We start from the raw sequence: 27,952 nt of genomic DNA on the forward strand, positions 1-27,952 counted from the left end.
CTCATGTCTACATGTTTCTAAATACATGGAATTGCTAAGGATTTAAAAAGCCACAGTGAAATCATCCTCAAAATTCTGTAAGCCTGGTGAAATGAAACTCTGGCTCTGGTTTCTTCAACTGCAAAATGGGCAATGATAGGCCCTGGGGAATCTCCACATTCATTAATGTTTGACGATCATGTTTTACTTTTGTAAAAACCTCAGACATGGTGTTGGTTTATATTTTAAGCAAAGCTTCTATTCACGTAGGCTTTCTGGAGGCCTACCCTGGAGGTAGAAAAAAGAAATCAAATTGCTATTGTTTCTAAGATCTAACTCGGATAGGAATTTCACTTAAAATGATCTGTGACTTCCAAACTTCTTACTTTTACTCATTGCAATCAGAGTGTATCTCATTAGCTGAAATCCTTAAACACCCTGAAAACTCATCTTGGCTATGGAATATAGTGAGGAAAGTGGAGAAAATAAATGAGAGTAAACTACAGTTGACCCTTGAACAACATGGGTTTGAACTGCATGGGTCCACTTATACACAATTTTTTGATACATACGGTACTGTAAATGTATTTTCTTGTCCTTAGGATTTTCTTAATAACATTTTCTTCTCTCTAGCTTCATTGTAAGAGTTCAGTATATTATATACGTAACAGACAAAACGTGTGTTAATTGACTGCTAATGTTATCAGTAAGGCTTCTAGTCAACAGTAAACTATCAGTGGTTAAACTCTTGGGAAGTCAAAAGTTACAAACTTTCGACTATGTGTGGGGGTCAGCACCCCTAACCCCTGTGTTGTTCAAGGGTCAGGTATATAATTAAAACCAGGGAAGCAAACTCTTCCCCCTCTCCCCAACTTACATAGAAACTCAAATGGACTCTGTGATGAAGCAGGTCCCATGAAAGGATTTTTATTGTTGTTGTAACAGCTATATGTTAAAGAGCCCCTATCACCTGATTTTTCACAAGCAATCCAGAATTTTAAATCTAACTGTTGACATTATAGACTCTGTCAGATACGTATTTTACTGAATTACTTTTAGGTCAAAGCAATTATGATACATCTTACTGTAAAGTATAATGTTCAATACAATAGCCACGTGGGGTTATTTAAATTATTTAAAGCTTAATAAAATTAAAAATGCAGCTCTACACTTCAGGTGCTCAGTACACGGACCTTCTGAGTCTTGTACTGGACAGCACAGATACAGAATATTTTCACCACTGCAGAAAGTCCTATGGGATAGAGCCACTCTAGATTACTATTCATTTTCAGAAAGAAAAACTTTGAGGATGAAATGAATATAAAGGCGATGTTTTTCCCTCAGGTGCATTCTAAACCCAAATAAAGCTTCTATCTTCTTCTATTGTCTCTGATTAACAATTCTTTTAAAAGCCTATTTTGGGAAAATCATATCCCCTTATTTTTAGCTAGAGAGGAAACAAATGGAATTTTTAATAAATTAACTGGAATGTATTTGTCCTTGAGACAGTCACACTGATTTTCACTTCCTTTATTCTGTTTGTGTAATACCAGAGTCACAATTATTCCATTCTAGGATCTCAAAGCAATATATTCTTCAAGTCAGTAAGAGTAAGTGAAACTATGCCAAAGGGAACACTTGAAATCATTTCTAGCATAACATTTCTGGAGAATTTTAAGGAAATTATTAACCTAGAAAAATTACTTATACCATTACATACATTTTAAGCCAGACTTGCATGGCAAATAAAGATTTAGTGATTACAATAATATGAACCACAAGGAGAGATCTAAGAGAAATGTATTCAGAAATAAAAATCTAAAATACAGTTGGCCACATTTCTGATTCCTTAAAAAAAAAATCAGTAACTCTTAGTTCCTAGGTCAATGTCAGGAAAGTGGAGAAAATAAATGAGAGTAAGCTACAGTTTATTAGGTCAGTGTCAGTCACCAAATGCAGTGTACAACCTGTAGAAACAGCCCAGTTCTCTTGTTACAACCTAGCCAGCATACTGCCTGGAACACAGCAGACACCCGTTCAGACTGAGTAATTAATCAGACAGTTTGCTCATTCAACAGATTTTACTAATTATTTTCAAATCTTACAATCTTAACGCCATTGCCCCACCCTCCCCAAATTAAGTTTGCCTCTTAAAATCTGATAAACCATAAAGAACCACAATGTATGCTATAATTAAAAATACATTAACTTAAGAATTTCAAGAGTATAAAAACTTAAAGAATCACATCATTGGCCAGGTGAGAGTGTCAACCTGGAAAAGCAATTACTTTACTTTTAGAAACAGAGATTGGAGAATCACCATTTAAGTATTATTTTATTAAGTTTATGCCTTTCTGTGTTATTTTTTTACATGGCTTTGAAACTCATTTCATACAGTAAGTTCAAGTCCATAGCAAAAGCAAAAACTTGCCAATCTGCCTTAATAGAAATGTTAGCCCATTTCTTTGGAAATCTATGGTAAAAATTTTAAGCCATTTTTAAAAGAATAGGAAACTGTGTTTGCTCCTGCAATGAAGTGAAAATTCGAGTCCCTTACTTGACAAAAATCTCCTATCCCAAAGATACACCAAGAGAGATTTATGTATAAAATGATTTGTAATAACTATTTCACATGTGTGTTGCCTTTAAAACAATGTATTTGAAAGCAGAAGTCATTAATAATAAAAATTAAAAATAAAACCGGGGACTAGATAGGAAAGATCGAAAGGATCTAGTAAGAGTCATTTGATCATAGATACCTCAGTATTCCTAGGTAGCTCTAATAAATTGTGATGGATATGAGCAACATGTAGTTTATCTCTTAGAGACAAAAATACCGGTAGGGAGATGGGAGTTGTAAAGTATCAACAGATTCATCATTTGAATCAAAATAAAACAATCTGAACATCACTGCTTCTACTGTATCTCTCTCTATGTAGCAGGATCATGTTCAGATTTAATAGATTTGAGTCCACTTCCAAAGACAGATGTGTCTTCCTTTTCACCGCGGTACACCCTGCCCTCACTGAGTGACCGGTAAAGACACTGGCACCTGATTAGACTGAGGTGCTGGAGACCCACTATTTATGGCTTGTGGGGGCACTGCAGCTGGTTCCATCTTGCTAATGTGTGTGATGAATCGAAGACGGAGTTTTAAAGCTGGTTTTAAGTTACAGATAATCTTCTCTACCTGCGAAATAAACACATTAAAAAATATTTTAACCAGAGAACTTCAATTTCCCACCTTGAAAGAAGTGACTTATGCATATCTGGAGATGATAAACTAGGGAGTAGAGTGGGCTGGATGAAGAGTTTCTTATGTGTTTCAGGTTTTAACAAAAGCAAATAAAATTCTCGTACACGAGGAAAAAACTGCATTCGCCCTCACACACATTATATATTATATATGTGTGTATATGTGTGTGTGCATATATCTATACATGCATACACTTACAAAAACATACCCACTTACCTAGCTAGCCAGTCATCTCACTGTCAAAAGCTAGTATAGCGTACATTACGCGTTCTTCATCCTTTTAAAATGCCACCATCACAGAAGCGTGAAGCATGATTATACTTTGAAGTTCTTTGAATAACTTATATCTGTAACATTTATCAACACAGCTAATTTTTTGGTTTTGATTTATACTTGGAATTGAAACAAAATAACATTATATCTGCTTTTACTTAGGGGCCTCCAACTTGGTTTTGCCTCAGGTCATGATCTCACGGTTTGTGGGATCAAGCCCCACCATCGGGCTCTGAGCTGACAGCATGGGGCCTACTTGGGATTCTCTCTCTCTCCGTGTCTCTCCCCCTCCCGTGCTCACACCCTCTCTCAAAATAAATAAAGAAATAAACTTAAAAAAAAAAAATCTACTTTTACTTGGAAATAAAAACATCAAGCAGTTCCATGGCTTTCTTAGCTTCATTCAAATGCTCTTTGATCTTACCAGGAAAAATCAGCCCATTAATAATTTTTCCTTTCTGTATTCCCTGGTGTCCCAAATATACATATTTTTCAGGCCTAAATATAAAGGATATGCTAAATAAAACATTTCTGTATTGGTTCCCACTCAAATCTCCTTGACAATCTTGCTGAGGCATAAAGGAATCAACATCCTCCCTACCCCATGTCCCTAGGTCCAAGGAAACAATCCAGTAGACTAGGATTCATGTGTTTATATATCAACTTACCTTCCTTTCCTACCAGAGAAAGAATAACATTAAGGTATGGAGAGGAGTTCACCTGCCTTCACCTACCTGCCCTACCTCCATCCTTCTAAAAGAGCCAAGATTCTGTTTCCTACAGATAAGGAAACTCAGTTCTGATTCAAGGACGTCCTTGCCACTTTCCAGTGACTTTACTAGAAAGTAGCTCTTTATATGTTGACTCAGAACGTGCTTCCCTTTAACTCCACTGGAGTTTGTGTGCCCTTTGAAGTGACACAGAACAAATCTAAATGCCTATTCAAAATGGCAATCCTCCAAATAGTGAGAACATGAACAATTCCCTGGGACTTTGACAATTCATGTTAAGTTCCTCCAGTTCCTTCAAATACCCTTTCCGAATTATTCTCGTGATCCCCCTGGCTTCAGTTTTCTAGTCATGCTGCAATATGTCCAATGTCCCCAGAGTGTACCCTAATCACTGTGGGGGAAAAGCAGGACCTCCTTTACTCTTTACACCACACCTCCCTGGTCTTTTCAAAAAGTAGTCATACCATACTGTTTCTTTCTAATGAGATTACTATTAATCAACAACCTCGGTCTTTTTCAGATGCCCTGCTGCAAATATCAAGGGGGGAAAGTTTGAGAAATGATAACATGTATTTACTATTACTTTATACATGCAGAATAATGTGTTCATATAGCCTAAAAGGTCTAATAACATCAGCCGTCTCCTCTTAAAAGAAAAAAATTTAAAAATCTCAAACAAAAGTATATCATCACATAGTCAAGTTGTCTAAACTAAACATCATTAAAAGATAAAATTAACTTACTTGTTCTTTTACGCTGTCACCAGTAAACATATACTTCATATGATACAGGAAGTCACAGATGGGGTCCATGTAATTTAAGTGGGCGCTGCACTGGTCTACATTCAGCAACATGTCATAAAATGCCACACCGATCTATTTAACAAATAATATAAAATTACTTAAATGGGCAAAAATATTCAGTAATTTAGAATGATGCAGCTGGACTCCATTACAAGACAAACACAGAGGGATAACATGTTTGTTGAAGAATTGTCGCTGATCATACAAACCTCTATGTGCATGGGATATATACGGTCTGCATTAATAATGGAATCCAGAGTGCTACAAAACTCCCCCCCCAGTAGGGCTTAAACGTAGTTTCTCTTCGTAACTCAGGAATGTCGCTTAAAATTAAGAGGTAGACAATCTCTTTTGTAGAAACCACTTCTCAGTGTCTGAGATAACCACAGTCTCAGAGATACTTCAGATTGTACCTTCTTAGTTCCATTTGGTGGCTCATACTTTAAGGTTCTATTCCTGTCTCATTTTCTTTTCTCTGTACTCTTGTAAGACTGACTGACTTCATCCATTTCCATGATTTTAATCAATTCCTCTGCACTATAGTGCAGGCTCTCAAATGCACTTCTCCATCTTAACTTTCTTCTCAAGCTTGATAATGGTTATTTCCCCTATATTTCCAATTCAGTACATCCCGCACCAAACTCATTATACGCATTCTAAGTTACAGGCACGCTAAATCCTCTAAAATTGCTTTTAGAGCCTATTAAACTAATTTCACTACTAATGGTTACGATATGCAGGTTGGAAAACACTGGGAAATAAACTTACATAGATCTTTTAGGACTTAATCTTATCACAGAAAAGCCAGATTATATTTTACCTCTATCATACATCGAGTTCTCTCTTGCTGAAATCTTTGTAAAAATGGTCCCACAAGATGATACACATAAAGCAACTGGAATTCAGTTTTCACTATAGGAAGAAGGACTTCAGTGAGAAACCTAAAATTCGAAGATTAAAAATAAAAATTTCCTGTGACTTTTAATCATTTGAATTATTTGAACTTTGTTGATGTAGCCTACCCAAGCATTTGTAAAATTTGTAATATTTTTTAAAGTTTCTCTTTCTAATTAATCTTACATTTCTCACTGGCTATTATTTTCATTTGATTATCAAAATAAATTACTTCAGATTTAGGAGTCATTCTCAACAGTACAATTACTAAGTGACAGGGGAATTACAGGTACCCCCGGATCCCCTGAGTGCTTTCTGAAAGTTTGCATCATGCCACTTTGCTTTTACAAAAGACCTACATTATTATAGCGATGGTTTTTTTTTTTTTGTAAAAGCAAAAATTCTCTTTGGTCTTCTTTTGGTTTGCAAAAATAGGTACTAATATAGGTCTTCCATAAAAGCGAAGTGGCGTAACATGAACTTTTAGAAAGAGTGGGATATGCTTCACTTTACGCCATTTTGGCTTATGGAAGGTTTCACAGTAATGTTCTACTTTTGAATAGTAGGAAAAACATGTATCTGAAATAAAAAGAGAATGGCCAATCTAATATAAATGCCATACTCAAGAAATGTGAATTTAAGTAATACCAATTGTATAGTCAAGAAAAAATAATCAGAAAACAGGCTAATATGAGTTATACAGTTCAAAATACAACTTGTGAGATATATTCTGGAAAAAGCATGCATTTGACGAAGTCTCCCGAAACTGTGATGGAAAACTAGATATCAGATTATTTCTTGCATATACAAATTAATTTTTACAGAAAATTCTGAAATTAAAGAGCTTCCTCATTATTTAGAAACTCTATGTAATTAAAATTCACTTTGCAAGTTGTTCTATTGAATGAGATGCATACCTCATGTGTAAATGAGTTAAAAAACACACAAAACAAAAAGAGTCCAATTTATTTAAGAAATCATAATACCTACTTGGGAATGAGAGAAAGTTGCCCAATGCTGGAATGGTGCCACACAGCATGTGCGAGAGCTAATGTATAGCTGCAGCTCATCTCGGAGTAGGACTGATGACAAGCAGTGAAATCAAAGAGGCGGAATGGATAGCCAACCCACTCTGACTCAGAGGTCAAGCTGGGACTGCTGATAACACTCACAATTCGATCATGAAGAACAATCCAATATGGCTCCTTTAAAATGAGAGGAAAGCCTGATGAAAATGATCACTTATCCAGTATTCCACCCCATTTCTAATATTCCACTCCAAAGCCTAACATAATGGCACATTCTCATTCTTTAAAATTTTTTACTTACCTAGCTTGTGTTTTTGTGTAATGGAGATTTTGAAATCAAAAGTGAGTGGTTTCACAGTAAGTCAAATACAGTTAAGAACCTGGGGATAAGTGTCTGTGAGTTAGAGGGCTAGTATCTGATACTAGTGTATGGAAAATTGCCCTTACCAATACCTATTATACAGACAACACTGGTACACATATATAACTCACAGATAAATATAGATATTTTGGAGGTGTGCAAGGAAAAAATGATTCATAGATGTGCATAATCAAACAAGTTTGGAGAGCACAGAGTTAGATAATGTCATTGACATCGAAAGGTATCATAATAGACAACTGAATAGTGCTAAGTAGACACATGTGAGGTCACAGAAGGGAGACTTCACATGAGGGGAGGTCCAGGAAGGGTTCACTGAAGAAGCAGAACCTAAGCTGGCAAAGAATGAACAGGCTTCAGAGAAGCTGACAGAAGGAAGATGGGCTCTGCATAATGTCTCATTCTATAACACATCAGAAGTACCTCAGACATATCTCAACAAGTGTTATTTGCATGAGTGAAAGGCTCTAGATATGTAGCATGTTAAGTGGTCAAAAGCAGATCAGAACTAAGGTTGGATAGATAATGTAAGAACTAAAGTTGGTCAGACAAAGGATACCGAGACCCATTGGTCAGGCAGATTTTTAGATCTGAAGAAGGCAAACAAAATAGTCACTGTAGGTGTCTGAAGCAACAATGATATGAAAACTTGAAAAATATGAACCACTTCCTTAATTGCATGACGTCCTTATACAAGGGCATCTTACATGCATCTTTTTTTTTTTTTTTTTTTTTTTCCATGCATCTTATTCTTTTGGCTGACAGCGAACAACTGTATTCTGGTACAAATCAAAATGATTAACTCACTGGCAGTGCAGTGATGATGAGTCCAATTGCATTCATCCATGCTGTAATATTCTCTCTTGGCACTAAAGGCTGACTATAAGTGAAGAAAACAGAAGAAAAATATGAAAAATGTGAAATTACAAAAACACCCTTATACGGTTAATAATGGATCTTATTTTGACAACATATATAAATTGGGGCTAACAACTGATCTACTCCAATAAAACTACAATGGATTTTCATTGAGTAAAAATTTAAATATCCAAAAGCTTTTTTTTTGGTTGTCTCCTTTAACAGCGGTTGCTGGGATGTTAAGACTATTGCCACTTATTTCCACTTCTCCAATCATTATCCCCCACTTCATGCTGATCTTCAAGAAAGGAATCTTGAGAGATTATCTTTAGTGAGATGATAACCTTATTCCTAACTTAAATGTCAAACAGCTACTAAAGAGTAGAGGTTGGGGTGGGGGGCGCCTGAGTGGCTCAGTTGGTTAAGCGTCTGACTTTGGCTCAGGTCAAGATCTCGCTGTCTGTGAGTTCGAACCCTGTGTCAGGTTCTGTGCTGACAGCTCGGAGCCTGGAGCCTGCTTCAGATTCTGTGTCTCCCTCTCTCTGCCCCTCCCCCACTTGTGCTCTGTCTCTCTAGAAAATGAATAAATGTTAAAAAAAAAAATTTGTTTTTAATTAAAAAAAAAATAGTAGACGTGGGAACAAACCCAGGTCTTCTGACCCTGTCCAGGGCTCCCTCCATTATATCTATATCACAAAGACAAAATCTGGGACCAAAAGACAGTTACCGTCCCAAGTGCATCAGCCTTGGGACAACAGATTTGTCTAACAGCTCCTAATAAAATACCATTCTCTTTACAAAAAACAATGAATCTTACTGCATGAAACAGGATACACACCTTTTCAGGACGACATTTAGAAGAGCATTTCCAACATCTTCACCTGAAACGGCCAAGGCCATGAGCTCCACACAAGTAACATGCAGTGCATGGGCAGCTGGGTTGGGAAACTCATTGAATCTCCAGTCGCAGTTTGGGAATGGACCGGGAGATTTGCCAGCCATCGGTGCAGATGATTAAAGCAATAACTGTTTGCTTGTTTTGAAATTAATGGCTCATATTTGTAGAGTGCTTTACAGTTTTCCAATGTTTCACATGTAAGCATCTCATTTGATTATCAATTTATGATTATGAGGCCTCAATAAGTGAGCAGAAATTAAGAGGCAAATACCATGAACCAAATACACTAATACGTTTGACATAACTGAAATGCATAATCACAAGGTAGAAATAGCTGGTCTTCTATAGGTGTGCTTTTATAACTGTGACATGACAGCCATAGATGCAACCAAAGTAGCCCTAGGCTTCATCTACCTATTTCTTTCAATAGTTGTAAGGCAGGTAGTAAGAACATTATAATGAGTAATTCTTTTACTTCAGGAAATAAATCTCTTTGTGTAAGAAAATAAATCGTGCCCATTTACGTAAAATTGCTCTACCTAGTAAATAGTGATATGGTATACAAACATATTAAACATGGTGTGCTTATAACTTAAAACATGAAATCAAAAAAAGAAATCAAAATATAAGTAAATCAGCTTTTTCATTAAAAAGGAGGGAAAAACAAGTTTTATTATTATCTATTAATCTATTTTAAAAGCATCCAAGGATTTGTTTAAAGCAACAAAATTCTAGGGGTGGGAGGGAGGGGAAAGTGGGTGATGGGCATTGAGGAGGGGACCTGTTGGGATGAGCACTGGGTGTTGTATGGAAACCAATTTGACAATACATTTCATATTAAAAAAATAATAAAGTGAAGTAACAAAATTCTATATTCTCCAGTAGCAAACAGATGCATTTACTACAATACATAGTATATTTTTTTGGAGATCAATTTTTTTTTCTTTGAAACAAACCTTGTAAGGTCTGTTTTTAAGATTTAAATTTTAATGGAGTGAATTTCTGCCTATTTGGCAGCTAAGTTGATGTTGCTAATTTAAGATGTCAAAACCTTTACAAAAGTAAAAACAAAAATAATCTTAAAAGAACTGAAGCCTTGGCATGTATAAAAATATTACCTTGAGGGGTGCCTGGGTGGCTCAGTCATTAAGCATCCGACTCTTGGTTTTGGCTTGGGTCATGATCTCACAGTTTGTGAGTTTGAGCCCTGTGTTGGGCTCTGTGCTGACAGCGGGGCGCCTGCTTGGGATTCTGTCAGTCCCTCTCTCTCTGCCCCTCTCCAGCTCGTGCTGTCTCTGTCTCTCTCAAAATGAATAAATAAACTTAAAAAAATATATATTACCTTGAAAAGGTAGTATGTGTCCTCACAAATCAACATATAGTTATTTCTGAAAGGTCTGGAAAAATCACAATGAAAAGGATATTATCTACTAGTCTGCCAATCAATCTGCAATAGTAGGAGTCATCAGGGATCCAAGGATTTTCTTCTCGTGCATTCATGCCACACTTCAGGTACGTGTCACTTAGACACCAGCCTTGGGGTCGATTATCCTTGAGTGAGCCAATGATGGCATGGACAAGTTTTCGCTTGAGATGTGGGCGGTCTCTCAGGTGCATTTCATAATAGTGCAGAGTATTATACAAATAAGTCACTGGCCGATCTGCCAAGAAGAAAACAATCATCACGAAGTTTATCCAGTTACCAACAACTGTGAAAAACTAACCCTCTGTGTTCAAGATTACCAAAAGATAGCTCAGAAGCCAATGAAACTATTTCACATGCTGGGAAGTTGCGTACGATGAATATTTTTATTTCAAAACAAGGCAGAAGGCTTCGAATAATATATACATGGTATGTAAATGAATAACTGCTGTGGCGCTGTTGATACTAGCAAAAAGATCAGAAGAGCCTCAATGGTCAAAAACAGGGTAAATCATGGCATGTACGGATTAACGGGCTTTTTATGCACTGATAAAAATAATCCATCCTAACACACTATACAGGTATTAAAACAAGGTGCAGAACAATGTGTGTATTATATATTATTTGTGGGGGAAAAAAAAAAACAACCCTAACTACACAATAGCTAAGGAAGGAAGCACAAGGAACTGGTAACAGTCGTTGCCCACAGAGAAAGAAACTGGCTAGCTGGAGATCAGGGATGGGACTAACTATTCTTCCCTGCGTACCCTTCTCTACCATGCGCATGTTACCTAATCCAAAAAAACAAAAACAAAAACAAAATGTTTTTACAGGAATGCTCACTTGAACTTCATACTTACTCTGTAATGCTAACATGCAATTCAGACTTCTGGTTAGGAGGAAAACATCTTAGATAAAGGACTAAGAAGAACTGCCCCCCACCCCGCCACCCCAGAGAAATATACTTTGTCCCCACAGTGGCTGCTCTAGGACTTTCATGCTCCTGTCACTGACTCCACCATTCTCTAGTCACATGGTTTCAAACTTTGTAGTTCTCTTCTTTTCTTTCTATATTCTCCCTACAAGCAGCAGTCAAGGCCTGTTCCTTCTCCCTGGACTATCTGTCCCTTCTTTCGCATTCCCAATGCCATTACAGTTGTTTAGATACTAATCCTACACCTGAAATTTTTTGACATTGTTTTTGAAATGGCTTCCTCCTTCCAAAACATGCTACTGACTACAACTAGATTTAACTTTCTAAAATAATGCTCTCTATGCCATGACCTTACTCAATAACATCTAGTTGACTCTTGATTATCTGCATGTTATAAAATCAAAACTTCTGAGCCTGGCACTTAAAGGTGATCTACATTGTTGGGTACAATGTTTAAATTCTCAAGTTAGCCGATGAGGACACTGTTGTTAAAATGCTGTGATTTTTCCAAAAGATTCCTTCTGCCTAGAATGTTCTCTTCTTCCTGTTTAGATAAATCACATACATCACAGCTCAAATCCTATCATCCAGGAAGCCTGCCAAGACCCTTAAGTTCACAGTAACATCAGTCTGCTCTGAACTCATAACGCTTCTCTTTCCCTACACATTTGGCAATTAATCACACACTATGTAAAAGGGGGCCTCTCCTGCATATCACTTTTATTTCTGCTATTTAGTACATCTGCTATGACCTACCTATTCATATTTTTATGTCACCTACTTTATACTTCATGGCATCACTATATAGCACTTACTCCCAAAACATTTTTATTGAAAAACAATTAAAATTTGAAAAAGCTCACCATGAAATTTATATAAGCCACCAAGGTGATCTAGTAGAGTCTCCAGTGACTTGGAAACTGGAAGCAGCTCTAAAAACCTGTGGATTACTATATCAAATACTGGGAGAAATCGAAGACACACATTTCCAAAATAGATGGGGAGGTAGGGAGACTGAATCTGCACAGGAGGGTCGACCTGCTCCGCGAGGCCCTCAAAATACAGTTTCTCGGGGTACTTCTGTGGAAGTGAGAAAATGGGAAATGTTTAGGACATCTTTTTTTAAATTCTCTTAAAAAATAGAGCTAAATAAACTTGTCATTTTTAAAAGAATATGAAAACATTTTTGTTTTGCAGCGCAATGAAATCTAGAGTCCTTCACTTGACAAAAATCTCTATTATCCCAAAGGTATATCGAAAAAGATTTATGTATAGAAAATTTGTGATAACCCTTTCATTTTGTATGTAAGTACTCACATCTACTAAAATTGCAGTTTCAATATATTCTTAACAGTAGAGATATTCTAGAACCTCGAGGAAGTTTAGAGAGCTAATTTACTTCTGTACAGATTAGAGAGAAAACAGTGGAACCACAGAGAAAACAGCCAAATCAATTAGCCAAATACCTAAGTCTGGCTTAAGAAGGAGTCACAGAAGCACTGATTTGAATGAGTACCTTGTGATAATTCATGTGCTTGGTGTGCCAGTCGTTCTGTAGCCAGTGCTCTGGAGAATTTTCCTTCACGAAGTCACTCACTCGATTTCTAAAATCATTTGGTTTGAGTAACAGCAACTGAATTATGAAATAACAAACCTGGGCTTCATTTCCTTCATGACTACGCATGGCCTTTGGAGAAAAACAGAAAAATGATATTAAAATGTCTGACCTGTGCAAAAGCATGGCCCCTCCACTAGATAGTCTAAATTGGAATATAGTAATACCTCACTATCATTACAGTTTCAACATATGTGGAGTCTACCCCTAACCAACTGTTCAGAATTCCCTAAGCGCATTTAACTTTCTTACTCATTTTTGGTTCTCACCATTCCTTCTGTCTAAAGTATCACTCTTTTTTCTTTTGTTGAAATTTAACCCATTTTTCAAGATATATCACCTGGGTAGATGTGCTCTCATTACTGCCTGGCGATATTTTCCTCACTCACACCTCTATCTGATCCTTCTATCTTATTGATTTATAGACTTAGCTTACTTCCCCTACTATATCATAACCATATTTATGTTCTGCAGCTAAGAGGTTAATGTTAACCAACTAAGCCACCCCAAATATCAACACTGCAGTATTTTTTTTAATGTTTATTTATTTTTGAGAGAGAGAGAGAGAGACAGAGTGATTGAGGGACAGGCAGAGAGAGATGGAGACACAGAATCCGAAGCAGGCTCTAAGCTCTGAGCTGTCAGCACAGAGCCCGACGTGGGGCTTAAACTCATGAAGCATGAGATCATGACCTGAGCCGAAGTCGGACACTTAACCAACTGAGCCACCCAGGTGCCCCAACACTACAGTGTTAAAAAAAATAAGTATTTTCCAGCCTTGTTCAGTGTCTTCTCTTAAAATCTTGCTGAAATAGGGGTGCCTGCATGGCTTAGTCAATTAAACATCCAACTTCAGCTCAGCTCATGATCTCACGGTTCGTGAGTTTGAGTCCCACATAGGGCTCTGTGCTGACAGCTCAGAGCCTGGAGCCTGCTTCGGATTCTGTGTCTCCCTCTCCCTCTGCCCCTTCCCGGCTCACGCCCTGTCTCTCTCTCTCAAAAATAAATAAATAAATGTTAAAAAAATTTTTTTAAAGTTTTTTGCTGAAATAGACATCAAAGTTGAGAAAAAAATAATTTGAGGAATATTGGGTGGCTATGTGAAACATTCAGTTCTGACTGTGGCTACCAAAGTGTACAGAAATGATTATTAACACTCTGCAAAGAAATACGATAGCTTTTTACCACTCCTGCCTCTAGTGGGAGCCTTTGGGAATCAACTCAGGGTTTAACTAACTGTTTATACTTTCACAGCATCACAAGATCAGGATCATGTCTGTCTTACTTACTTCTATACTTTCTGTGCATCAAACATAGCAGATATTCAATACATGCTTACTGAATGAATGAATGAATAAATACACTGGGAAATCTCTAGTTCCTTAGGGAATTGATAGTAAGACTTGATTATAGGCAATATAGTTTGATCAGCACAAGGTCTATCAGTCACACACACTGATCCAAAACAGAATGAGGCGGCTTAGAAACTTATTCCTAAGTAAGCATATTCTTACCAGGCAGAGAATTAATCTGTCCAATGTAACAATGTTGTACTTCCATACCATGTCATTAAGAATTTCAATGCATTTGTTGAGTTGCTGACCCCCAGCTGATGTAGAGAACTCATATACTAGGAAATCTGCAAATGTTCTCACATGGGCAACCAAGGCCCTGGCTCCAATTCTTTCTAATACTCTGGAAATCAGAGAGTAAAAAATAAGTTATATTGCTGTATGGTAATAATGGATTGTCAAATGGAATGCAGATCTAGGTTTTTGGCTTACCTATAGCCAATCTGATTTATATGATCTGTTTCCAAGAGCATTTTCCAGAGAAGACAAAGGAAGAGAGGAGGAGAGCCTTGCATAGAAAAGTGGGTAATGATGTCATTTTCATTGGTCATCGACTTCCACTTCCTATACTCCTCTTCCACATTTTTTTTCAGATTAAAACGGCTTTCCTGAGGTACGTTATTTTGTTTGAAGAATGCCTAAAAGGAAGATGAGAAGTTTACTTCAAGGGTTATACTAGAAAGAACACTGGCTACAGAGTTAAGAAGCCAGTTCTAGGCTTGATTATGACACTAATAAACTCTAGGCAACCTCAAGCAACTTAGTAATCAAGCCTTGAATTTCTATAATGGGAAAATACACAGGCTTAATTTGGTATCTCTAAGATTCCCTTTCTAGATTTCCTAAACAGAAATTCCAAGCAAGGCTGAATTCAAAGCTTCTTCAATCATCTGTTGATACTTCTGTTCATCATTAAAAAGAAAAAAAAAAAAAGAAATTTATGTATCCTTTGGTTACATATTTTAGCATCTCTGTAAGGAAAATCTATTACACAGCCAAATGGGTCTCAGACCATCAGTAATGACACCACCTGGGACCTGTAAGAAATGCAGTCTTGGACCCCATTCCAGACCTACTGAATTGGAAGTTCTGCCCCTAGGGCCCAGCAGTCGGTATCCGAACAAGCCCTCTAGGTGATTCTGGTAAATTTGAGAACTAATGCTTTAGCCCTATTAGAAGTTATAGAAAGCAGATGTTCATTATGCTTAAACTTTTCTTTGCAAAGTAGAGGACAGATGAAGTTTTCTTTTCTCCATATTATAAAAGCCAAGCTTATAGTTTTTCTCTCTGTGTGATTAAGAAAAAATTCAGTCAAGTGCACCAATGTGTATTCTGTGCAGCTCCATTAACTTGTATTTCTCCCCATTTCAGTTCTAAGAGAAAGAATTTTTTAGGTAACGTGTTAATTCTCACAAGATTGTAAAACTGTTAATAATATGAGATCATAATTAAATTTTTAGGAATATATACAGTCCTAGAGTACGACAAGGAACAAGTCAAGACACTTGGAATAGCAAAGATTTTTTGAAAAAGAAATAAAAGCTAATTTCCTTTGGATATCACTAAAACAAAGTCTCTAGTACAACACTAAATGGGAAAAAATGACTTTATATATATTAAATGGAAGAATGATTTTTACATATTCAACATGTAATTCAAGACCAGATTACCTGTAGCGGGCCTGGAAAACAGCTAAGAGTGTGTGATGCCCAATTATGAGGAGTAAAACTCATGATGGTCTGAAGTATATCTTTACACCAAGTTCCCTGAATTGAATCAGAGCCTGTAAAAAAATCTAAACATAAACAAAAAATGTAATCCAGATATAAATGATCATACCCACAATTCTTAAATATCACAGAGAAAGCAACAAACAATTATGCACACCCAAGGAATTTCACTGCAATACGCTCACTGCTTAACTAGTTACATTCAGTTTAGGACCTAAGTTTTTTTAGTCTATGTGAGTGTTTTGAATGATCGCATTAGTAAGTAAGAACACAATTAGTGGAAAGAAGACAAAAGACATTGCAATCTAAGTTTTTTTAAGGTTACAGAGCACCAATGATACAACAGTGATACAGGCCCACCACGAATGCTCATGTAGTTGACTCTGACAATAAGGAGTCAGCACTTCACTGAGCCAAGGAAATATAATTACAAAAGCAGCTATATTTTCTAGTGGTTGAAACAGCTACAGACTATAACTCTCTAAATCAAGAAGGTTAATTTATATAAAATAAGATAGTCCACACAGATGTTATTTCAGGCTGCTAAATCCAGTAACTATTTCTTTAAAACAGCAGTTCTCCAAGTGTGGTCTGTGGAGTCTGTGGGTCCCCAATATCCTTTCACGGATTTGATGAGGTAAAAACTACTAAAATAATTACAATAAGACAGCATTGACCTTTTTACTGTGTTAACATGTGCACCAATAGTGCAAAGGTAATGATAGGTAAAACTGCTGGCCTGTAGAACAAATCAAACTGTGGCACCAAACTATACTAACAGCCATTGTAATCTTCACTATGCTCTTGGCTGGGGGTCAGGGGTGGGGAGAAGGAGTCAGTTTTACTTAAGAATATCCTTGAAGTAGTGAAAAAGACTGTATCTCAGCCCTTAAGTACATCTCATTTTAATATTCTGTGTGATAAAAACGGAGGTATGAATAGTGTTCTAGCTACTATTATACATCAAAGTATGATGGGTATCTTAAGGAAAAGTACTTGTGCAATTGTTTGAATACTGAGTGAAATTAGCTCTTTTTTTAAAAATGGAATTCCATTTTTACTTAAAAGAACATCTGACAGAAAACCACAGTTATTCAGACTTGGGCACTAAGCACACATTTTCTTGAAAATTAACAAAGGGAGCCTGTTACTTCAAGGAAAACAAATGACCACATCTTTTGCCAGTGATAAAATTTGACACTTCAAGTGAAAAATCAAAATTTTGGAAAACTTGTATCTACTACTATAAACCTAATAGTTTTATAAAACTTAAAGATTTTCCTAAAGAAATTTGTAGTGATATAAACAAATGTAATTTTATGATACTGTATAATGAAGTGTGTGAACATTTATAAGATCTATATAATTCACTGAACCAATGTCTTCCAAAACACTAATTCATGAAGCTACAAAATATGGATTAAAAAAATCCATTAAATGTGCAAAACAGACCAATGGGTTATAATGTAATAGAGTAAAAAAAGTTCACTGATAGAATTTTGGATTGCATTCTACATTGCACCAAACATTTAAGAAACCATCACTTGTCCAATTTTGTGTGACATCAAAGAGTATTCACAATTATCGGAAAGGCTATTAAAATACTCCTCTCCTTTCCAACCTGTTACCTGGGTGAGGCCATATTTTCTTCATTTCTAAAATAACATATTGAGATAGGTGAAATGCAGAAGTAAATCTGAGAATCTAGCAAAGCTTTCTTTACATCAGATATTAAAGAGAGATGTAAAAAATGTGAAAAAATGGCACCTCTTCTCACTAAAGTTTTGTTTTAGAGAATATATAATTTATTTTTCATAAAAAATTACAATGTTAATATATGTTTATTATTTTTAAGGGAATCAAACAAATACTAAAAAAGCATCTATCTTAATATCTATAAGGTAAATATTGATAAAATAATAAATGTTGGTAAAATCCATATAAATGGAAAATCTTTGGGAATTTGTATGTTTTTAAGAATGTTAAATGGTCCTGCGGTGCCTGGATGGCTCAGTCGGTTGAACGTTCCACCTTGGCTCTGGTCATGATCTCACAGTCCATGAGTTCAAGCTCTGCCTCAGGCTCTGTGCTGACAGCTCAGAGTCTGGAGCCTGCTTCAGATTGTGTGTCTCCCTCTCTCTCTGCCCCTCCTCCCCCTTCCCCACTCACACTCTGTCTCCCTCTCTCTCTGAAAAAGTAAACATTAAAAAAAATTTACAAATGTTAAGTGGTCCTGAGACCAAAAAGGTCAAGAACCACTACTTAAAAATGATGTAAAATGGCTGGAAACTGAAGCTCAACCTAGTTAAAAAATGAGAGCACACAGAAGAACCTACATTAATGATTGAAATGGTGAAGGTATTAAAACAACTTTTTTTTTAAACATATGAAAAGGGTCTTTTTGCGATGCTTCTTTAATAATCGCTAAGGACACAGCACGCTTTAATTCATTTGTTTTCCCTATTGATGGTCGCACATTCACTGTACCTGTTACATGAGTTGCTCTAGCTAAGGTCAATATCAAGGCTCGGTTCAGCTCCTCAGATTCCGCGGACAGCACCGTTTTGGGATCACTCAGGAAGCGTGTGAACTGTGGCTGTACCTCCGAACTACCTAATGCTGTTATAAGCCTAAGTGCGGTACTCTCAACACTAAAAGGTGAGAGAACAAAAAGAAATGTGAAAAAGTTAAGTGGCATATAAAATTTCAGAATTATAGAATTGAATCTAGTTCTAGGTTAATTACAATTGAAAAATATGCAAACTTTGAATTCCTCTTCTTTGATTAAAAAAAAAAAAAAACCTTCCTCCTTTGAGTAAGAATGAACTTTGTCTTAAAAACCTGAGATACCAAATGTTATAGCAAACACCATCTGACATTTTTTACATATTTGAAAAAGATAGCCTGCAGCTTATAGGACTAAACAATTTCACCTGGATATATAGGATTTCAAAAATTACATTTTTTAGGGGTGTGTGGGTGGCTCAGTCGCTTAAGCATCCAACTCTTGATTTCCGCTCAGGTCATGATCTCACAGTTTGTGGGTTCAAGCTCCACGTTGGGCTCTGTACTGTATGGAGCCCATTTGGGAGTCTCTCTCCCTCTCTCTCTGCCCCTCCCCTGCTTGTACTCTCTGTCTCTCAAAATAAATAAATGTTAAAGTAGCCTCTTACTTAAAAAAATTATATTTAAAAAAATTTTATTTTATTTTATTAATGTTTATTCATTCAGAGAACGTGCACGCACAAAGGCATGGGAGGGGCAGAGAGAGAGAGAGGGACAAAGGATCTAAAGCAGGGTGGGTGCTGACAGCAGAGTGGCCAATGCAGGGCTGGAACTCACAAACTGAACGATGATCATGACCTGAGCAGAAGTTGGATGCTCAACCAACCATTCTAAAGGGCTAAATTAGAACCCAAGTGCCCCTTAAAAAAAATTTATATTTTTAAATCTCAAATATATTTTCACTTAAAACAAAATCAAAATGACATGACAATTTAACCATAATCTAAAGTATATTTAAATCTTGGGCGCCTGGGTGGCTCAGTCGGTTAAGCCTCCGACTTCAGCTCAGGTCACGATCTCATGGTCCGTGAGTTCGAGCCCCGCATCGGGCTCTGGGCTGATGGCTCAGAGCCTGGAGCCTGCTTCCTATTCTGTGTCTCCCTCTCTCTCTGACCCTCCCCCGTTCATGCTCTGTCTCTCTCTGTCTCAAAAATAAATAAACGTTAAAAAAAAAAATTTAAAAAAATAAATAAATAAATAAATAAATCCAATATTCTAGGGGCGCCTGGGTGGCTCAGTCGGTTAAGCGTCCGACTTCGGCTCAGGTCACGATCTCGCGGTCTGCGAGTTCAAGCCCCGCGTCGGGCTCTGGGCTGACGGCTCAGAGCCTGGAGCCTGCTTCCGATTCTGTGTCTCCCTCTCTCTCTGCCCCTCCCCCGTTCATGCTCTGTGTCTCTCTGTCTCAAAAATAAATAAAAAACATTAAAAAAAATTAAAAAAAAATCCAATATTCTAAATATTTTTAATGTTTAATTTTTGAGAGAGAGAGAGAGAGAGAGAGAGAGAGAGAGGGAGGGAGGGAGGGAGGGGTAGAGAGGGAGACAAAGAACTCAAGCAGGCTCCAGGCTCTGCGCCATCAGCACAGAGTCCAGTGCGGGGCTCCAACCCACGAACTGTGAGATCATGACATGAGCCCAAGTCTGACGCTTAACCGATTGAGCCACCCAAGCGCCTCCTAAATCCAATATTCTAAAGGGCTAAATTAGAACATATCATCAAAGGCCTTGAAAGTACTTTTTCTCAGTCCAAAGATCACTAGGCAAGGACTCAACTATCTTAATAACTTTCTATTTAAAAGCTGTACTCTACTTCTATATTGGAAATAAGATGCTCTAGAAGAAGAGTTTTATGACAAATGAATAAAAATACTATCAAGGATTAAGTTCCCATCTCCAACAAAGTTTCTAATAAATCTTAAGGGAAGACAGTCATCAAAGAACTCACCAGAGATGGAGCTGGTTCTGGTTTGTTTGTGCAACTGCAGCTAAAGTATGAAGATGGCTCAGGAGCTGCACTCGGTAATGAGGCTGAATGTGGTGCATCCGGTAGCTGAACATCTCAAGAAGTGTGTGCAAGATCCCCCAGGCATGTGACTTGAAAACAGTTGGCAAAAGTTGACCTTGAGGAATAAGACAATTTAAGGCACCAATTATAAAAGTTATGAATTAAAAACATTTCAAGAGTCACATGGAGTAAAATCTACGTAAAGATTTGATCATGAACACACACACACACACACACACACACACACACACACACACACACTTTCCAAATTTTCTCCATAATTTCTCCCTTAATGGTAATGAAAAAAGTCCAGATCCTAATAATAATACCAAGTTTGCCCTTTTTTTTCCCCCTGGAATTTGACAAATGAGACTCAAGTTCATCTAGAAAAATAAGAGACATTAAATGAAAAAAAAAATTACCCTTCCTCACTTCTCAGTTCTTTCAAATTACTTTTATAAAGTTAATGTTTCCAGTCTTTTGAAGCATGAGGATCACTTTTTAATATACAGATTGCATTACACCCACCCCTATTCCCTCCTCTCTCCCCAAAAAGTTTTATTGAACCCTTGATTATCTGGGAAGAAGAGTAATTATGGTTAAAACTAAAATTATACCATATTAGTGAAAAGTTACAATTACCATGAATCAGAAAAAAACTTCTATATTACAAAGTATATATTATTTAGAACTATGTAACAACTAATAAACATTACAAGCTGTCTTCTAAAATGCAGGAAAACTCCTTTCCTATTGCCAGACTTAGCCCCAGGGGCAAACTAGCAAAAGAAGCATATGAGACCACAGATTCTTGCATGAGTACAGGGACCATGTCTGTTTAGCTCATTGTATCCCAAGCACTTAACATAATACCCCTTTCTTATCATAATAACTTTACTTAAAAATGCAGCTTACTCTCCTGATTCTCACACTTCCTACCCCCCTTTTTTGCTTTATTTTTCTCCATAAGACATATCATCTGACATATTCTATACTTCATTTATTTACTTGTCTCCCTCATTAGCAGGTAATCTCTATGATGGCAGTGACATCTTTACGCTGTTGTATCCCCAGCACCTAAAAGAATACCTGTTGAATGAATGAATGGGTTAATGGGTACAAACACCAGAAAGTCCCGTCTTACTGATAAATCCTTTGATGCCCAAAGACTCTATTTCCATATAGACCAATAAACGACTGTACGTTTCCACTAGGGCTGGAGCCAAGGCCACACTGGATTTTGCATGAGCAAGTTTTATCACTCTGGTAGCAATGCTATGGATAAGGCTGAGGAGAAACAAAAGAAAAGAAAAATCCATATTTTTGACATAAACATAGGATTAGTGTATTTATAGGAAACTTGGTATAAATCTAAGTTCAAAAATGAATGAGCTCCATTTTAATCATTTCAGCCATGCAGGACACCTGGTAGTGATGCACTGTATAACCTGAGACGAATTCTGGTTTCCATGGTGTTTTCAATGTGCATCAGGATCCCTCTGCTCATGCAAAAAGCAAAATTTGGGGACAACTCATAATACACTTGAATTGAAAAAAAAATAAATAAAAAGACCAGGGGCAGCTGGGTGGCTCAGTTGGTTAAGCGTCCAACTCGATTTTGGCTCAGGTCATGCTCTCACGGTTCATAAGATCAAGCACTGCGTCAGGTTCTGCACTGACGGCTTACAGCCCACTTGGGATTCTCTCTCTCCCTCTCTCTCTGCCCCTCCCCTGTGCACTCTCAAAATACATATTTTTTTTTTAAAAAAAGACTGAAACAAAAACTAAAACACAAAAAGAAACCCAAACCTCAAAAATAATTTTAATAAAAGAACATGCATGAATGGCTTTAGTCTGTTTTTCTCTTTCAAATATGTAACTAAAACTGTTTGAGAAAGTAAACAACTTTTATTATGGAATTACTTAAAAAAAAAAATCACTGCTAAGATCCAAATGTTGGGTTCTAACAGGGCTTCCCTCAACTCTGTCACCCAAGCAGGTAAAGCACATGTATAATTTTATGACAATGTTTACCATGAGAAAAAGAGCATGGCTTTTCTAGAACTGATGTCCCACAGATACATTCTCTTTCACCCACAGTGTCTGATGTTTGAGCCAGTACTTAAGAGCTGAAAGACTAGAAATAAAAATCTGGATTTCTACTCCTTCTCAAAAAAAATTTAGAAGATTTAGTTACATTAGCTTACGTTCTTACATTATAGAAATTAGCTAAAATGGCAGCACCATGAGGAAAGCTTCAGTCAGCCTCAATTCCTTCTATATACACACACTTCCATGTGCACTAATATCTGACTCTCTTCCACTCAGCAGAATGTGTCACTCATTTACATTATCAGCTTGGCTCTTAAGGGGTACTTAAGGTTCAAGAATCACACCCAACAGAGCATTTTCTGTCTTTTGGAAACCATAATGTCAATTCTAAGAGCATCCTATTTGTAATCAATACAGCAAAGGCATTATAATTTTAACATTCCTGGACTCAGCTATTTCCAGCAAATTACTTGATAAAAATGTACTATGGGTAGATGTAAAGACATAAAAATAGTCTTCTAGCCATCATTATAATAGTAAGACACCATGAATAACTCATGCCCAACAATGCAGAACTGGCTAAATAATTATATATGGCCACACCAAAGACTTCTTTGTAGCAATTAAAACAGATGTTTCTGAAAAACACTAAACCTAAAGAGGTGTTTGACAGATTATTATGGGGAAAAGGTGATTATAACAAAGTGTTACTGTAAGAACACATTTTATTAAAAAAAAAAACAAAAAACCTAGCCCATAAATTTATATATTTATACATAGAAAAAAAGACTCAGAACATATACCAAAAAATTTTACAATGCTTATTTGTTATGATGAGATTATAGCAGTTATTTTCTTCAGGTTTATTTTATATTCTAGAGTTCCTATAATAAATAACTTTTATAATAAACCAAATCATGAAAAAAATGCAATTGACCATAAAAAACACACACATAATCATGAAATCATGTCTGTACTACACCGATATCAATTCCCCAACACAGGACCAAATAAATAAAAAGAACATACCTCATTTTGGCATGAACCGTCAGTGAGTCCAGGAGGTTCATGGGTAAGGGAGTAATAGACGCGGAAGCCAAGCAGCTCGTTCCAGGAAGAGGTACTCTCATAATTCCATTCCCATAAATAGTTTCTACCAGAGCTCCCATGGGTAATGTAAAACATTCTGAATTTGTAGAGTATGCATTACACAGCAGGGCGATCTTATAGTCATTCATCTGTAAACTTTTATTTCTAAGACTCTGCTGTAGGAACCTACAATTTCAAGTACCATCAAACAGTAAAAAACGCAAGTAACTTCCAGAAAGTTAGCTTTGTGTTTTAAAAAACATTTACTTTCATGAAATGATTTACCAATACTATCTTTATTCCTACAGGTATAATAGTTTCTGCTCAAAATATAGAGTGGTTAACGTACAAAAGTTTAAGTAGCATATCAACAAGAACTTAAATAATAATAAGCTACCAGTTAATGAATATGTGTTAAGTATTACTACATACACAGCACTAAGATTCAAATAATGAACAAGTAACTTACAAATTCTATTTATTATCCATCTGGCTAAGTATAACAATGTGCCTTCATTATAGATGTCACTGTGAAAAGATGATTGAGGAATGTCTCATAAAGGGACAGCCAAATGGAATGTGAAGTCTGACTCCCCTACAGTCTCCTATGAAGAGATCTGGGGATCCTTTTCAGAAGTTCTAGGTGGGAAGTTCAGATATTCCTAATATCCGTGACTATCTAAAGCCAAGTCTTATGCTCTTTTTAAGAGCATCTTCTTTGAGTTATCACAGCTCTGGAAATGATGTAAGGGAGCACACCAGCCAGAAAAGCTCAAACAGTCCTGGCAGCCAGGGAGTGAAAGAGATCTGTCAGATCATGCTCAAATCCTGAGTGCTTAGGAAATTTGGAAACATTTTCACATACTTTTGGAAATTAAAAACTTTAATTAAGGTAAAACATGTAAAAGCAAAGATTAGACCTGGAAATTAAAAATTATATATCTGCATACATATAAACAGAATTAATTTTCTAATTGTTTTCTGATGCAGGTTATTGGTCAGTCTCTCTTGGCAGGACATGCAATTAAATATTCACCTTTACCTCCAGTGGGTGTGGGGAGATTTCTATACTTCATACAAATACCGAGACTGACATTAGCCTATAATATTAGGCTAATGTCATTGCTATTTTTTAAAACAGTAATTTTAAAAAATGAACTGTTAAGCTACAAATTACTTACTCATGGTGAAGCTTTAGAGAATGAGGTATTGGAATCTGTAACTTGGAGTTGTCATTTTGGGCTTTTCTATTGAGATGAATCCAAATGCAAGTCATTGCAAAGGCATGAGTTGACTGGGGTTTGTTAATATCAGGAACTGGGATATACTGGAAAACAATTTGCATATTATAAGAAAGAGAAGAATTAACAAATTGTAAATATTTTAATAAATATGTATTCTAATAATTCATTGTTGATATAACTTTTTAAAATACCCTGTATTAATTCAGCTTCAATTGTTCTTTGACTCTTTAATAATATAAATCAGAAGATCTAACAGCTATAAAAAATTAAAACTATTACAAGATTGTTTACTTGCCAAGGAATTAACAGAAATTCACAGGTGCTGTCACAGAGCACTCACAATCATTCAAAAATTTACATTCTTTAAAAAACAGACACATTATGAAATTTTACTGAATGTGATAAATATACTGTAAACTCAGAATTTCTAAAGGTCACATATATGGTTTTCAAGAACATAGAAAAATTAAGAAATATGCAATCTAAATAAGTACTGTATTCAATATATATTATCACACACACTATACATATTGAATACTGATGGGGGAAATGATATGGACATGTGGAATTTGCTTTAAAATTGTCTAGTATTAACAAAAAAAGATAAGTGGAAAGATGAAGCAAGGATGTTTCTTAAAACTACAATGATGTATCACCTCACACCTGTCAGAATGGCCAAAATAGAAAACACAAGAAACAAGTGTTGGTGAGGATGTGGAGAAAAAGGAACCTTGTGCACTGTTGGTGGGAATGCAAACTGTGGAAGACATCATGGAGGTTCCTCAAAAAGTTCCTTAAAAGTTAGAACTACTCTACAATCCAGTAATCACGCTACTAGGTATTTACCCCCAAAACAGAAAAACATGAATTCAAAGAGATACACACACCCCTGTGCTTACTGCAACATTATTTACAACAGCCAAATTATGGAAGCAGCCCAAGTGTACATTGATGAATGAATGAATGAAGATATGGCGTACACACACACACACACACACACACACACACACGATGGAATATTAGTCACAAAAAAGAATGAAATCTTGTCATTTGCAACATGGTTGGAGCTAAAGAGTATGTTAAGTGAAATAAGGCAGTTAGGGAAAGACAAATACCATATGATTTCACTCATATGTGGAATTTAAGAAACAAAACAAATGAGCAAAGAAAAAAAAAAGGGAGAGACAAACCAAGAAATAGACTTTTAATTATAAAGAACAAAGTGATGGCTACCAGAGGGGAGGTGGGTGGGTAGGGGGATGGGTAAAATAGGTGATGGGGATAAGAGTACGCTTATCTTGATGAGCACTAACATACAGAATTGTTGAATCACTATACTGTATACCCGAGACTAATGAAAAACTTAGAAAATATTTTTTGGTGATGAGTACACAGGGGTTTATTTTTTTATTCACCCTACCTTTTTTGTGCATTTAAAAATTTCCATAATAACATGTGTTTAAAGAAATGGCAATCGTCAATATATACCATATTTTACCCAAATACCTCATCTAACAGAACAATGGGGGAACATACTAAACTCACAAACAAACAAAAACAGACATTAACAGACACTGACGTTATTTGATCATTCAATGATTTGTATAGATCAAAACAGCTTAATGCTTTTAAAAAATTGTAAACCTACTTAGAATACAGAGAAATACACCTGGCTGGCTCAGTTGGTTAAGTATACCACTTTTGATTTCGTTTCAGGTCATGATCTCATGACTGTGAGATCGAGCCCCATGTTGGACTCCGTGCTGGGCATAGGGCCTGTTGAAGATACTTGCTCTTCCTCTCCCTCCTCCCCTCCCCTGTTCATGCTCCCTCTCAAAAAAAAAAAAAAAAAAAAAAAAAAAAAAAAGAGAAAGAGCTTGCTATAGATGTTCAATTTAAGATAAGCTTCAGAACTAATCTAGTTCAATTTCTTCACTTTCCATGAGTAAACTAATATCAAGAGAGACTAATGTACCATCTCATGATTTTTAGTCACAGAATTGGGAAAGAACCCAGGTTTTCAGCTTCCAAATCTGGTAACCTGTTCACAAAATCACACAAAAATCCTTACATATAAATTAGACATACTCCCCTCATCACACTGTTAACAATTTGTAAAACTTACTTCTTTTTCTGGATACAGAAGGTCAAAGAGCTTCATGACAGGGAGAAAATCAGCGAGTGCATTTTTCTGAATACTTCCAGAAATGAATTGCAGGAGAACCCACATTAGATGATCTCTGCCTTTAATCAGTCCTCTCCCTGCTAACTGTAAAAGATGTTTAAATACAGATCTACACAGCTGGTTAAAGAGATGGATGTAGTAAAGTTTAAAGGGAAAAAAACCAAAACAAAACCCCCACAAAAAACAGGAGAAACCCTGTTCTCCAGAAGTTAGCATCCCACTTTGGCATTTACAATACTTAATCTCAACTTAAGACACACCAAGCAAAGCGTTTTATTTTAATATTATATATAGAGTTCCTCCCTGATCCCAAAACAACTATACATATCAAAAGTTCAATGTTTTAGAGCATAACTAAGTTGATCATGTATGCAAGAGAATCAAGTTTAATATAAGATAATTGCTAAAAATCTTTCATCAAAACACAAGGAATACTTCATTATACAAAAAGGATTTTTTTTTCTTTAATTTAAAATCCTTGAGGAGTGGGTATCAAAAAACACTTTTCCTGGTTTCCTGTAGATTAGAACAGAAATCAACGGTGGTGGGGGTGGCAGTGGGGGGAACTGGTGGTTAGAAGGATTTTAACAATGCTTACGAAAAATTTTCCCCCCAAAAATCATGCTGTAGAGATGTTATAACAACATTTATTTGCATTCA

General features: G+C 36.3%; 1 protein-coding gene across 4 annotated transcripts in view; it reads right to left on the minus strand.

Annotated features, from left to right (window-relative positions):
• Nucleotides 1-62: 62 nt before the first annotated feature.
• The window catches only part of MED23 (mediator complex subunit 23), a 45,828-nt gene continuing 17,938 nt past the window's right edge, over nucleotides 63-27,952 (minus strand). For all 4 annotated transcript variants that reach the window (XM_049654378.1, XM_049654377.1, XM_049654380.1 and 1 more), the window contains 18 exons: nucleotides 27,233-27,376; nucleotides 25,045-25,190; nucleotides 23,804-24,049; nucleotides 21,867-22,009; nucleotides 20,663-20,837; nucleotides 18,641-18,804; nucleotides 16,094-16,218; nucleotides 14,856-15,061; nucleotides 14,586-14,766; nucleotides 12,973-13,143; nucleotides 12,320-12,536; nucleotides 10,524-10,760; nucleotides 9,040-9,205; nucleotides 8,151-8,223; nucleotides 6,927-7,141; nucleotides 5,863-5,983; nucleotides 4,983-5,114; nucleotides 63-3,169 (listed from right to left, as the gene is read on the minus strand). In XM_049654378.1, the coding sequence (XP_049510335.1) occupies nucleotides 3,002-3,169; nucleotides 4,983-5,114; nucleotides 5,863-5,983; nucleotides 6,927-7,141; nucleotides 8,151-8,223; nucleotides 9,040-9,205; nucleotides 10,524-10,760; nucleotides 12,320-12,536; nucleotides 12,973-13,143; nucleotides 14,586-14,766; nucleotides 14,856-15,061; nucleotides 16,094-16,218; nucleotides 18,641-18,804; nucleotides 20,663-20,837; nucleotides 21,867-22,009; nucleotides 23,804-24,049; nucleotides 25,045-25,190; nucleotides 27,233-27,376 (3,030 nt within the window). In that variant the 3' untranslated portion in view covers nucleotides 63-3,001. The remainder of the gene's footprint in view (nucleotides 3,170-4,982; nucleotides 5,115-5,862; nucleotides 5,984-6,926; nucleotides 7,142-8,150; nucleotides 8,224-9,039; nucleotides 9,206-10,523; nucleotides 10,761-12,319; nucleotides 12,537-12,972; nucleotides 13,144-14,585; nucleotides 14,767-14,855; nucleotides 15,062-16,093; nucleotides 16,219-18,640; nucleotides 18,805-20,662; nucleotides 20,838-21,866; nucleotides 22,010-23,803; nucleotides 24,050-25,044; nucleotides 25,191-27,232; nucleotides 27,377-27,952) is intronic.

The sequence above is a fragment of the Panthera uncia genome (assembly GCF_023721935.1).
Source record: "Panthera uncia isolate 11264 chromosome B2 unlocalized genomic scaffold, Puncia_PCG_1.0 HiC_scaffold_24, whole genome shotgun sequence".
Lineage (NCBI taxonomy): Eukaryota > Metazoa > Chordata > Mammalia > Carnivora > Felidae > Panthera > Panthera uncia.